The sequence below is a fragment of the Dipteris shenzhenensis genome, chromosome 26 (assembly GCF_047967505.1).
Source record: "Dipteris shenzhenensis isolate YYH24624 ecotype China chromosome 26, Dip_SZ_1.0, whole genome shotgun sequence".
NCBI classification, from domain to species: Eukaryota; Viridiplantae; Streptophyta; class Polypodiopsida; order Gleicheniales; family Dipteridaceae; genus Dipteris; species Dipteris shenzhenensis.
The window spans coordinates 13011276-13024501 of record NC_141621.1 but is presented as its reverse complement, the minus strand read 5'-3'; the positions used below and the strand labels follow the sequence as shown (position 1 = coordinate 13024501).

At 44.2% G+C, this 13226-nt stretch overlaps 1 protein-coding gene across 5 annotated transcripts in view; it reads right to left on the bottom strand.

Annotated features, from left to right (window-relative positions):
* The window catches only part of LOC147884692 (uncharacterized), a 66719-nt gene that overhangs the window by 18441 nt on the left and 35052 nt on the right, over positions 1 to 13226 (bottom strand). For 3 of the 5 annotated variants that reach the window (XR_015543560.1, XM_087397607.1, XM_087397606.1), the window contains exons 5-6: positions 10418 to 10466; positions 10060 to 10121 (exon numbers count right to left, since the gene is read on the bottom strand). Coding sequence is in view for 4 of the 5 variants with exons in the window: in XM_087397607.1 (XP_087253733.1) it covers positions 10060 to 10121; positions 10418 to 10466 (111 nt within the window). In the remaining variant the exon portion in view is untranslated. The remainder of the gene's footprint in view (positions 1 to 10059; positions 10122 to 10417; positions 10467 to 13226) is intronic. The other 2 variants (XM_087397608.1, XM_087397610.1) reach the window with 1 other exon arrangement.

Below are 13226 nucleotides of genomic sequence, written 5' to 3'. Positions count from 1 at the left end.
AGCAAAAGAGCTTGTTGTCTTCAATGCAGTCATATGACTTTGACACTGAATACAAGAAAGGAAAAGAAAATGTGGTTGCAAATGCCTTGTGTCCGTTGTCTCCACTATTTTACCAAGACTGGATACATGGCATTGAAGAGGAGAATATGCAGAATTCAAGGGCAGCAACCATATTTTAAGAATTGCAAGACCCCTCATGTCAAGATCATCCTGAATTTAAATTGCACAAATGGCTTTTTGTGGTTTTGGGACAGAACTTATTTGGTTCCAAAATTGCACTATCAAATGTCAATGTTGAGGGAGATTGTCTGAGGGGGGGGGGGGTGGTCTTACCACTTCTGGAAGTGTTACCGGAGGCCTAAGGCCACTAGTGCGAGGAACAAGTAGGATGTGTCAATGAAAGCATGGAACGAGACGATGGTGCGAGTGCTGGACGATGGCATTCAAGAGGAGAATATGCAGAATTCAAGGGCAGCAACTACATTTTCAGACTTGCAAGACCCTCATGTCAAGATCATCCTGATTTAAATTGCACAAATGGTTTGTTGTGGTTTTGGGACAGAACTTATTTGGTTCCAAAATCGCACTATCAAATGTCAGTGTTGAGGGAGATTGTCTAAGAGGGAGGAAGAGGGGGGGGGGGGGAGGGGGGGCAACCACTTCCGGAAGTGTTACCGGAGCCCTAAGGCCACTGGTGCGAGGAGCAAGTAGGATGTGTCAATGAAAGCATGGAACGAGCAAAGGACGATGGTGTCGCCGCTGATGGTGCGAGTGTTGGACGATGGTGTCACCAAAGGAACAAGCAGGGTTGATGGTGCGAGCGCGATACGAGTGCAAGAATGATGTGAAAGAGGAAGATGCTAAGCAGAGCGTAATCACAAGAGCCAACCTTCAACATGAATATAACAGAACTCAAGGACCTAGCATTGCAACCATAGATGGAAGGAAGCATAAAGCATAAGAGCTGAACAAAGAAAAATACACCAACAGGACACCACAATGATACACCAGGAGAGCTCGTGACTCAAGCCTTCCTCCCCCTCCCCTCTCAAACCCCATAAAATGAATGAATGAAAATTGCCCCCCATCATCCTCATCTCCCCTCTTCACCCTTGCCTTCCCCTCGCTAGAAATCTCTCTCCTCTCTCCTATTGGAGTACCTCTCTCCTCCTTAGCCATCCCCCCGCTCCATCTCTTCATGTCTTTTGCAACAGCCCGCTTCTGCCAAGTTGGTGTACTACAACTACTCCATGTGCACCACCTCTGTCTCTGACAAGGAGCTTGACCAGTGGCGGTCGCATGTGTTCTCTGATAACTCTTGCATGTGGAGGATAGTACGCATGTGCATACTGTGTGCAAATTCTCCATCTTGGCCATGGGAACCATGGTGGGTCGGGACTATCATGTACCACACCAAGTCCTAGTCATGTACCACACCAAATCCTAGTCACATACCACACCAAGTCCCAATCATGTAACATACCAAGTCCCGGTCATGTACCACACCAAGACCTAGTCATGTACCACACCAAGACCCAGTCAACAGAGATGTATATGTCCCCTATGGCAAGACATACAAGCATCACAAAGACCTATGAAGGATAAAGCACAATTTCTTTTTGGAGGGTCTGGTCTTTGGAGAGATGTTGTGCAATATGTTTTTAATTGTTTCCTATGGCAACAAAATAATGTGGTCAGCAAACTTCCAACTGGGTTATTGCAGCCATTACCTATTCAAATGTTTTTATTTCTTATTTTTGGTTAGATTTTATGTTTTGTTTCTTTTTATGAGTTGCACATCAATGCTTTTGCATCAACTTTGTTTATGCCACCTTAAACCTATACTTCATTTATGAGCAGACGTTTCGATTGTGGTTGTTGTAGGCAAATCTTAAAACCGTTTCATTTTTGCCATTTGAAAGACCGTTTCTCTGCCAAACTATAACCCTTCCAAGTAATATTGTTCGAGAAGAAGCTTGGCATATTTTAGATGCAATCTTAGACCTCAATCAAAAACTTAATCCAAAACGATGAAACAGAAATCATAGGTCTTAATAATAAGAGGTGAGATCTCTTGAAGAGGTCAACTCTCCAAAAGTTTGAGCACATAGAACCATTTGTCCCACCAGTGTTGTAATGACAAATTTTGAGAGCAAACTCCAAGTTTTGAAACAACAACAGCCCAAGAGGTACTACACACCCAATACATGTTGGAGAGCCAAGTTCAACTTCATAGATCTTGGAGCTCCATGTCATAACCCTACAAAGACTTTTCTTTGTTATTGCAATTAAAAGATGATCTTGAAAACTGAACCGCATTTTGAAGAGATCAAAAAGATATCTTAATTAAGGGGTAGGTTGCTTGAAGAAGGGACCTGTCAATGGTAAGTTGGGAAGGTAGAACAATTAGATGGATGCTTAATAGCTTGGCACCTAGACCTTCATAAAGAGTTCCTATTGGCAGCCTACTCAATCAAATAATGAGAAACAGTTCATGTGGGATTACCCATACAAAGGTGTATTGTGAGGTATTATGCCTGTATTGGTGCGGCGAGCAGGTCTCATCTGTCTAGACTTGGGTGATGAAGGTGGCCAATGTTGTTTCCGTCCTGACAGCGAGAGAAACACTGCAATCGAAGAGCGGATAGAAAAGAGCTGTAGGAATCCAATTCAGATGTCCTCGTGGGTAGTGCAAGTAGCACATGGTGCTCATCCTCAATTGACCCAGAGTCACAGCATGTGCAAGTGTCGATGGTTGAAGGAGGGCATCGTATGGTTTGCCAATGTCTTGCCACACTGCTGCATAAACTATGGGATCCAGTGCGAATGGAAGCAACTGTCCATCGAGTTGATTGAGGTATTGATTCTAGGAGGTAGGGTTGTGTACGATTTCTCCTAGCCACAATTAGAAGTGCAAGCAAAACTGATGGGTGTAGTGGAGAAATTTGGTGCATTGCTTTTCTTGCTCCCATGTATTGAAACGAACCTATTCTATATCTCTCTCCTTGGCTTCATCAATCACGGGCGATGGCATCACGTATGTCCACCCAGCCTTATTTTCGTGGATCGCATATTTCATCAGATACGTAATTTTTGTCTCTCATGCCTATCCACAAACCCACATCTCCCTAGATGGTTCCCTCTGCCACATGTCCTCATTTTAGATCTTTTTACTTGGTACACCAATTACCCCTCTCTTGGGGCACAATTTAGAACATTTGCCCCTTGGCATTATTACACATTTAGGTGCACCTAGGCCTTAGCACTCAGAACCACATAGTCAATGCCATTACACCCTCACCTAGGACCTTGGCAGTTACTTCTCTTGACCATTTTATTTACGCACATTAAATATTACAGAAGTCAGTCATCTAAGAGAAAATGCCCACCGATCTTTCCGAGGTCATGCTATCTCGGCTAGAGCATAACATTCCTTCCCTCTTCAAGCATCAGCGTCCTCGATGATGAAATCTGGGAATACTCTCCGCAACTGGTATACGGATTCCCAAGTAGCTTCGGATAGAGGCTGACCATGCCATGCAACCAACACCGTGGGTATCTTCCGATTTCGTATTTGCATTGTTCCTCGGTCTAGGATTCTTGTTGGTTTGCGCCTCGCATTATCCTCTATCTCCTGAAACAAAACCACACCTTCGATTAGTAAGTCACCAGTATACAAAAATTTCTTTAAACGAGAAACATGAAACACTGAGTGCACCTTACACCCCGGTGGTAATTCTAATTTATAGGCTACCTTGCCTATTCTTTTTAGAATTAGCCACGGCCCACAGTATCGAGGTGATAACTTAGCACACTCTCCTGAAGTCAACGACTTCGAGTGCAACGGAACTCTGAGAAAAACTTTTTCTCCTTCCTTAAATACTCTTATAGACCGGTTTTCATCCGCATACACCTTGGCTATCCATAGCCTAGCGGATATTAGCTCTCACAAGTGCTAGCATCTCCCGCATCTGAAACACAAAGTTCGCGGCACTAGGCACTTTCTGAGGTATTCCAACTATAGTTGGATTCGCTAGTCTATAACCATAGTTCAGCTCAAACGGACTGAACCCTGTAGAGGAATGTTTTCTATCATTGTAGGCAAACTCCAACAATGGCAACCACTTGTCCCATGTATGTTGCCTCAATGACACATATGCCCTCAGCATATCCTCTAAAGTCTGGTTGACTCTCTCCGTCTGACCATCCGTCTCAGGATGATCCCCACTACTCATTCCCAACTCAGTCCTTAGTGTCTCAAAAACCGCGATCCAAAAATGACCGGTAAATCTGGCATCTCTGTCTGACACTATGGATCTAGGCAATCCATGCAGACGAAATATACGTCTAATAAACAAATCCGCCACTTGCGGGGCACTAACAGACTCTCTAGTCAGAATGAAGTGAGCCATCTTGGTTAGACGATCAACCACCACAAGGATAGAATCATACCCTCCTTGTGTTGTAGGCAGCCCTACAATAAAGTCCATGGAAATGCTCTCCCACTTACTTAGTGGTATCTCCAAGGGCTGTAAAAGTCCGGGTGGCTTCACCTGCTCGGCCTTACTTACCTGACACGAGAAACACCGTGTCACATATTCATGAATATGCTTTTTCATCTTTGGCCAAAAGAAATCTCGCTTCACGAGATCATATGTCTTCTCGACCCCTGGATGTCCCGCACATGGGCTATCATGGCACTGTCGAATGACTCTCTGCCTGAGATCATTCTGACTAGGTACTACAACCTTGCCATTTCTTTTTAGCATACCATCCCTTATGGTATATCTTGCATAAGTTAGGCCTTTTCTGGATGCCAGGTCATCCTTTTCATTTTCCCCGGGTTTTAACACATGAGCCTTAGGCCATAAGCTCTGGACAAACTCGTCCACCTTTTGAGTTTCTCTGATCTCGATCATTAGAGCACTCTCTAATACCGTGAAACTCAGGTTGTGCATAATGTGAGACAACGCATCAGCAACTTTATTATCTTTTCCTTTTCGGTACCGAATCGTTAAATTAAACTCCTGCATGAGCTCTGCACACCTAGCTTGGCGGCCCCTCAAGTCAGGCTGTTTAGAAAAATGTTTCAGAGTATCATGATCCACATCCACATAAAACTCTGAACCATACAAATAATGCCTCCATGTTTTCAAAGCATGGATAACAGCATACAACTCCAATTCATGAGTTAGCGAATTCCTTTGAGAGGGAGAAAGCTTCTTGCTTTCAAAGGCTACTCGCCTTCCCTCTTGAAGGAGAACTGCTCCTACCGCAATGCCACTTGCATCGGTTTCCAAGAACAACGGTTTCTGGGGATCAACTATTTTTAACACCGGTCCTATGACCACAGCTTGTTTTATGGTGTTAAAACTTTCTTGTTGATTCTGTCCCCAAATAAAAGGTACTTTATCTGAGGTCAGATCAGTCAATGGCGATACTATTTCGGAATATCCTTTGATATGCCTTCTATAAAATTGGACAAATCCCAAGAATGATCGCAACGCGATCATACTCTGAGGGATTGGCCAGGTTAGTATCGCAGCCACTTTCTTCGGATCCATTTCTACCCCCTGTGGAGTAATTATGAATCCTAAATATTCAAGCCTAACCATACACAGTATAGTTTTCTTTTTATTTACATAAAGACTGGCTTTCCTCAAAGTACTGAACACTATTCTCAAGTGTTCACGATGCTCAGTAATACTTTTACTGAACACTAGAATATCGTCAATAAAATGTACTACAAACTTTCCGATATATGGACGTAGTAAATCGTTCATAAGCATGACGAATGTCGCTGGAGCATTGGTAAGTCCGAAGGGCATTACCAAAAACTCATAATGACCAAACCTGCTTCTGAAAGCGGTTTTATGCACATCCTCGGCTCTAATCCAGATCTGATGGTAGCCACACTTAAGATCTATCTTGCTGAAAATCACGGCTCCATGTAATGCATCTAGCAAATCATCAATCCGAGCCATCGGATACCTGTGCTTAACAGTGATATTATTCAATGCTCTGTAATCTATACAGAGGCGAAACGAATCATCCTTTTTCTTCTTTAATATCACTGGCGAAGCAAAAGGTGAGAAACTTGGTTGAATCTGCCTCGACTTGAGGTATTCTTCCAGTTGTCTACGCACCTCTGCCTCTTCAGTAAAGCTCATTCTATAGGGAGGTCTATTTACAGGTTCTGCCCCCGGGATCAGTTCAATCTTATGTTGAACTTTCCGCTCTGGAGGTAACCCATAAGGTAGTTCATCCCTAAAACATTCAGAGAACTTCCATGATATCTCTTTAGCCAACTCGGCCATTTTACCATCTCGGGTAGCCTCAGTGCTAGTCGATGCATCATCAATCGACTCTACCGATGCTATACACAGACACAGAAACTCTTTTGGAGTCTTCCGAATTTCCATGGCTGAAATCAATGGTCCTCGAGGTAAATCCCTTTCACCTCGCAAAACATATTCTACCCCGTTCATCTTGAACTGGTAAATATGCTTTTTCCAATCAATGGCTGGATTTTTCCAAAAATGCCAAGCCATGCTTAGGGCTATATCTGCGTGAGCAAGTCTAGTCAATTCAAAGTCCAGCTTCTCAACATAGTCCTGAATTCGAAGTTCCAACTGGGTAACCCTTTGGTCTCATACTTCAGTTGAACTTCCATCCGCCAACCTGACCGTATAAGCATAGTCAGACGGACTAGTTTTCAACTTGAGCCTCTTAATAAGCTTCGAGTTGATTACATTGTGTGTTGACGCTGAGTCAAACAACACAATCACATCATGACTGGCTACTTGCCCTTTCATTTTAATCAACTCGGGCTCATCGAAAACCGTATACCCCGTTGCTGCGGGCTTTGAAAGGATGTTATCAGGTGCACCGCTTACTAACTTAGTAACAGACACACTTAACAACACAGGAACTAACCTCTGAGAAGGTCCCGCCAATCGCATCTGCATATGTTCCGCATTGGGACTCTCCTACATTTCCGCGTCGCATTCAGATATTATCATATTGGCCGTGCGACGGTCTTTATTCAGTGGATAATCTTTCCACTGATGTCGCTAAAGGCAGCCGAAGCACAATCCTTCTTTTCTAGCTTTCTCTTTTTGTTCAAGGGTCAACGAGGACTTTGACCAAGCCCAGGCTGCCATTGGAGTTATTTTCCTTTTCACCCCAACGGTGGTACTTGTTTTTGCTGGTCCCTCAACCAGCTTCACCTGCTTGGTTTGGCCACTTGGCTCGGAGACACTTGTCTTTGAAGTCCATTTCCTCTGAAATCCCCCTTTTCTCGGGTACTCATACTGAAACCCTGCCTGCACAAATCCACTAGATTTGCCTCTGGCATCCTCATAGTTCAGGGCTACTGCAATAGATTCATCTAATGTAGTCACATATTTAGCCCGAACTTCCATTTTAATCTTGTCGTTCAGTCCATAGATAGTCTTTCAACTAAACCGACATAGGGAGAGGGTCTGTTATCTTCATAACACATTCCCTGAACTTGTCAGTGTACTCTGCCACCGACAGATTCCTCTGACAAAGGTTTCTATAAGCATCCCAAGCTCGAGACTCTTCGTCAGGTGGAAGAAAGTGTTTCTTAAATTCAGCTTTAAACCCTTCCCAGGTGGTAGGGGCAACCTGATCTTTCTGTTGCTTTATCCACCATCTATTCGCTGCCTCAATAAACACGTGAGTGGCCTCACGGATTTTCTTTAGATCAGATCTGATTTCACAAATGGCGAAGGCTTCTTCCCACTTGTGTAACCAAACCTCGATCACATCAGAACTGCGCTCGGTCATCCGACCAGCATACTCTCCGGTTTATAGTTGGCAATATTAGGCACCTTGACCTTCGCACGCTCTAATAAGTGTATACTGGGCTCTGGCTCTGCTGGATCTTTGCCCTTATCAATTCTAGATGGCCTAGCCGACAAGGCTTGCACCATCTCCCTAATCTCATTCTGACCAGCGTTCACTTGAAGCTGCTGGTTCATGATTTGCTGTAAAGCATCTTCTAATACCGAAATCCTACCCACCAGAGTAGGTGTTGTGTGATGGGACATTTGTTGTGTAGACCGTGCTCTAGATTCACTAGGATTCACCCTGGAATCTTGTCCTTTTGCCTCCATAGTTTCAAAAGGGAAAATAAATTTATTTTTTTTTCCAGATTCCCCTTTTGTTATACAGGAATAATAAACGGCAACCTCTGCTGTACAGGAATAAATCGCCTGCAACTAGAAACTAAAATCTAATATGGAAGAAAAGAAATTTTGCTCCCTGAAGTAATTCGTCGAAGACGGCGCTGAGACCCCGAAATCACTCGTCCTGTTGAACCTTGCTACGCTGGTTTCGGACCACAGGTACAAGTCACGGTGCTTCGAGGTCTTCCTACCTGTGTAAAACGGGAATGTCTATTTTTTATCTCGTCTGTTGTTACGCAGGTTATCATCCCGCTCCACTCCACACGGGCACACATCACCGCTCAGCATACCCGCACATTGTCGGGCCACCAGCTCGTTCACTTGGAGAATACCGTCAGCTTGCCCCGCTATTTCCCCCTCGTCAAACCTGCACTCCAAGCCTGTCGTCGCATATGACGTTAGCAGCTCCTCTGCATAATAGCATAAGCCAAACAAGGTGCATGCGTGCGTGTGTGTGTGTGTGTGCTCAGCCTTTTCTGCCGGTGCCAGCACTTGAGCTTCAGGATAGGCTTCAACATTGGACTCTTCACTCTCCAAGTTCATCAGTGTGTCCCTTGAGGCTATCCCACATTACGGTACCTTCCTTATATAAAATTTTGCAGCCCCCACCTTGGGTTTCTGATAAGGCAAATCAGCTTTGGCACATGATTCGTCCGGCAAAGTGGTGGCGTAACAAATTGCAGCAGCTTTGGAGTTCCAAAGTTCCTCTCTGACAGCAGGTTTTTTGTGGTGGGTGATGCTGGGGGTTCTTCTGTCTGGGCAGCTCTTGGCACAAAAACGTATTGCTCCAGCTGACTGTCACAGGTGTTTGGCTCACGGGAATCTGTGCCTCATCTCCTTTGGCATTGTCCACACACCCATGTTTTAGAGCTAGATTTCCTAATGCTACTTTTGGGAAGCATTTCTAGCTTTTTGGGATTCACCCACGTAGACAGGGCTGTGAATTGTTTTCTTTTGGGTTTGTTACTGAGCACTCTGGACTCTATGGAAGGATAGAAATCATAGATTCCTTGCTGATCCAACTTTGTCCAATTTCCCTTTTTCCCGACGCTCTCTGCAGCAATCTTTCTTTGATTTTCTGCAAACGCATTACATAGACTACAATGTATACTTGTCATATACTGAGATCCTGCTTATGTACTCTTGAGCTCCCCATTCGGGGGAAGCTATTGTGTAATACAAAGCATCAAAAATTTTCACCCAAAAAAAAAAAAGTGTGGAGAGAGAGAGGGGGGGGGGAGGGGGACACAAGGGGAGGCAGCCCTGATATGCTGCGCCCTATTCAATCGCTACCTCTACTCCAACATAACCCCCAAACATAATTTCATCCTCCAAAAGGATGTTATGTGCAGCCATCACCGTGTAATTCCTCTACCATTCTTGAGGAGCGGCCCAATGAATACTGCCGAATCAAGATATTGAAGATTCGAAAGATGGCACAGAAAGCTTGAGAGAAGGAGCAGAGAAACCTGAGAATAACTTTGGACATTGCATGCCCTTGACGAAGACCTATGCTTCGATCGTTGATTCTCAAGTTCTGGTTCATATACCTTGCAAATCGTTCAGACGTGTGTTGTGCTACCCCCACAATCCACCCAAAGATTAATTTGACCCTCCAATCTTAAATTCAGTCCATCCATAGACTCCCAAGGATTCTCAGCATTGAAATGCATAGAGTGTAACTATTACAAGGATGCTCATAATACCTCCCAAAACTCAGCTTTAATCTTTTGAAAGTGAATATGTAACAAAAGGAAATTACATTTCCTAAAAAAATACCAATCCGCGAATTGAATTTTGAATTGCATAATATGACATCAATTAACAGTTATGTAGAGCTCTTTACCAATCCAGCAGTGAAGCAGCCTCCATTAGAGTCAATGAAGGCCTCATTTCCCCGCAACTCGCCTAGAAAACAAAGCTCCTTTACATAGCCCTCCACAGTTTTCATTTCAGAACATTTGGTATGAAAATAAACCATGCTAGTGATACATTACGATATTCAAAAGATACAAGATCAATATTGAAAGCATGCATTGGTTTTGACTGTAACATCTGCACAATAGTGATAAATTAAAAGAGAAAGGCATACAACACTATCTTCATCACTTATCTCCAAAGTATTATTTGTTGCAAAGCTATTCAAAAAAAACACATTTCAGACTCAGAGCCAAGGTCTTGCATATATTCAAGTAAATGCTCACCAAGTTTCACATCGCCACCATTGGTCTTAACTGTAAGATTTGCTTCTCTCTGCCAAATGTGACCCCATCCCCCCCAAAAAAAAATCATAGTACACTATAAGTCACAGGACATGCTCAAACTCATCATGTTATAACAAAACATAAAGTGCAGTTTTAAATGCTGTAAGTCGCAATGTTGCAAAACCATCAACTCCAACATCAACAAGAACTAGCTACCATGACAATTGCAGTGATACGTCAATACAGATAAAGGATCTTTGTCATAGGAAAGGGCAGCCCATCCCAGTTAAGAACCATCAAAATAAAAACTTTTTTATTCACAAACAAATTATCAATGACCCGGCTGTCAAGTTTCTCTATTTTATCCTCTCCTCAATATGAAATGATTTATTCCACCCCACAAAAAACTTCCCTTGCTTCCTTGCCTAACTTGCATCCTCCTTACAGTTGAATAGGTTCTTTTGTGACTAGACATGCAAGGAATTATCTCCACCTCATGATCAAGGTGAGTGCTTGTTTCGTCTTACATGCAAAAGAGAAAAAGGAACGTTTTTCTCCTTCAAACATCATGGGAAGATGGACATAGAAACTGTTGTAGCTGTAGTAGCTCTGGCTTACATAAAATTGTGCCCATTTCCTTTTGGTAGTCATAAGTCTATTCTAGGATAGGGTTGCCTAATGTTTGAAAATTGCCGGCTGAGTACCTTGGCTGCAATATTCAATGAAAAATCCATCAAGATCTTGGACAATGTCTTAACTTTATTTACCAAAAAAAGTTAAGACATTTCATCGCATTTCGAAGCTTTTCAGCGTGAGCTATCGATTTTCATGTATGCTAAGTATTGAAAGCCATGTATATATATGTGTTAGGAAAATTATATTTATGCTATCAAAGTTACAGTGTTTCAAGTTGCATTTCTTGGTCTATGTTCATCCCACAGGTATACAGCTTGGTGGGCCTTACCAGTCTCTCTCCCTGGTCCCCCTAGCCTTGTTGCACCTTCTCTAGCTTACCCACTTCAGTTCTTCCCCTGCTCTCAGCAATTTTTGCATGTTCCTCAACTCCTCACGCAGCATTCAGCCTACTTCTCAGCCTGCACACTCACCTCGTGCCTCACCCACCTGCTCATCATCTTGCACTCAGACATATCACTCAGTATCTATCAGGCTACCTGCCTGTCACCTTGGCACTCGACCTGGTCATCGTTCTGTGTCTAACAAGAGCTACTGTGACCCCCGTCGGACGGGACCCGACTCCAAACAAGGAGGGGATGTCCCCAAGTGTGATATGTGTGTCAACACTCTGTCTGAGTTGTCGGGTCACGATCATGTCGAGGCCTCCTCCCGTGGGTGTCCATGTGATCTGGCTGGAAAAACTCCGTGATAGAGCTCGTGACAGAGCTTTGAGAGGGATCAACCAAGGAAAAAGTCTACTCCTGTCTCCGTGCTCGAAGTATCCTCTCGTGGTGTCTGAGTGCCTCATGAATGAAACCTGTCAAACATCGATGGTCTGGGTAGGAGATGAATCCGGCCAAAATCCCATAGCTGTCTCTAAAGAGGTAGTAGAAACGTCCGCGGATCTCATAGTAAACAGGACACCTGAAGATGAAGTGCTCCTCTATCTCAACCTCCTGCATGTCACACAAAGTGCATATGCACCTCTCCCTGGGTAGTCGCTCTGCTCTGCCGCTCTCGATACGAAGTCTATGTGAAGAGACCCGGAACTCTGCCCAAGAGAGATCCTCAGTTAGTGGGGTAAGTAAATCTGCATGTACCCTAGTGGATCAATGAAACCCTCCGCTGTGATATTTAAGAAGTGATCTCTGTAGAAGCCCAGCTTCACTGAAAGATCACTTGGGTCCAAGCAGGTCCGGAATGTGTGTAGCTGTAATAGATCCTCACGGATAACTTGGTTAACCTTGTGTGATAGGAGGGGAGAAAACGGAGCATCCATGCTATACTGGAAGGGAGGTAGTCCATCCATATGGAGCCCCAGTCCCTCAAACCATCTCTCTATGCGTGCATACCAACACCTCTGGTCCCCTCCAACTGCAAGTGCCATAGAAGAGGACAGTGCTAGCCATGGTAGCCTGCTACACCCAGAGGTGTAATCCCATACTCCTTGACTTGGTACAAATACGTGATGACCTGAAATGCAGCATCTAGCTATAATGGGGGTGACCCAAACTCCGCCTGAATGATCTGGTGAGGAACAGATGGCTTACCACGGATCATCCGTGATAACATGAGAACCTGTAGCCGCTCCATCTTGGCCCACTCTGTATCCAACAAGTCAGACCCCCACCATGGACTGCCATACATCCCCGCTAGACGGACCAGAGAGTCAAAAAGCAACCCTTTGGTCCGTGGATCCTGAAAGTGAGGGCGGAAGCACTACCTCTCTAGTCTGGCCAATAAAGCACATCTTCTACTCAAGCGTGCCTGCATCGCGGGTCTCATAGTGAAGATGGGTCCGAAAAAGACAACCCGAAGATAAGTGTATGATGAAACTACCTCAATAGATAACCCATCAAATGCGAACTACTCCTGGCATATGACGGCTCGAGATGTATTGAAGATCATAACCTTGGTTTTACCTAGGTTGACCTTCAAATCATGAGTCTCACAAAAGGACTGTAGTACGTCAAGGTGTCTCTGAAGTCCCTCTGCTAAGGAAGACAAGAGAGCCATGTCATCTGCATAAAGCAATATCCGGATCAGCGTGCCTATGCACGACCATGCGACATTGACTTTGAGGAGACCTTTGCTCTCGCTTCGCGCATTATGACCATTCGGTTTATCATTGCCA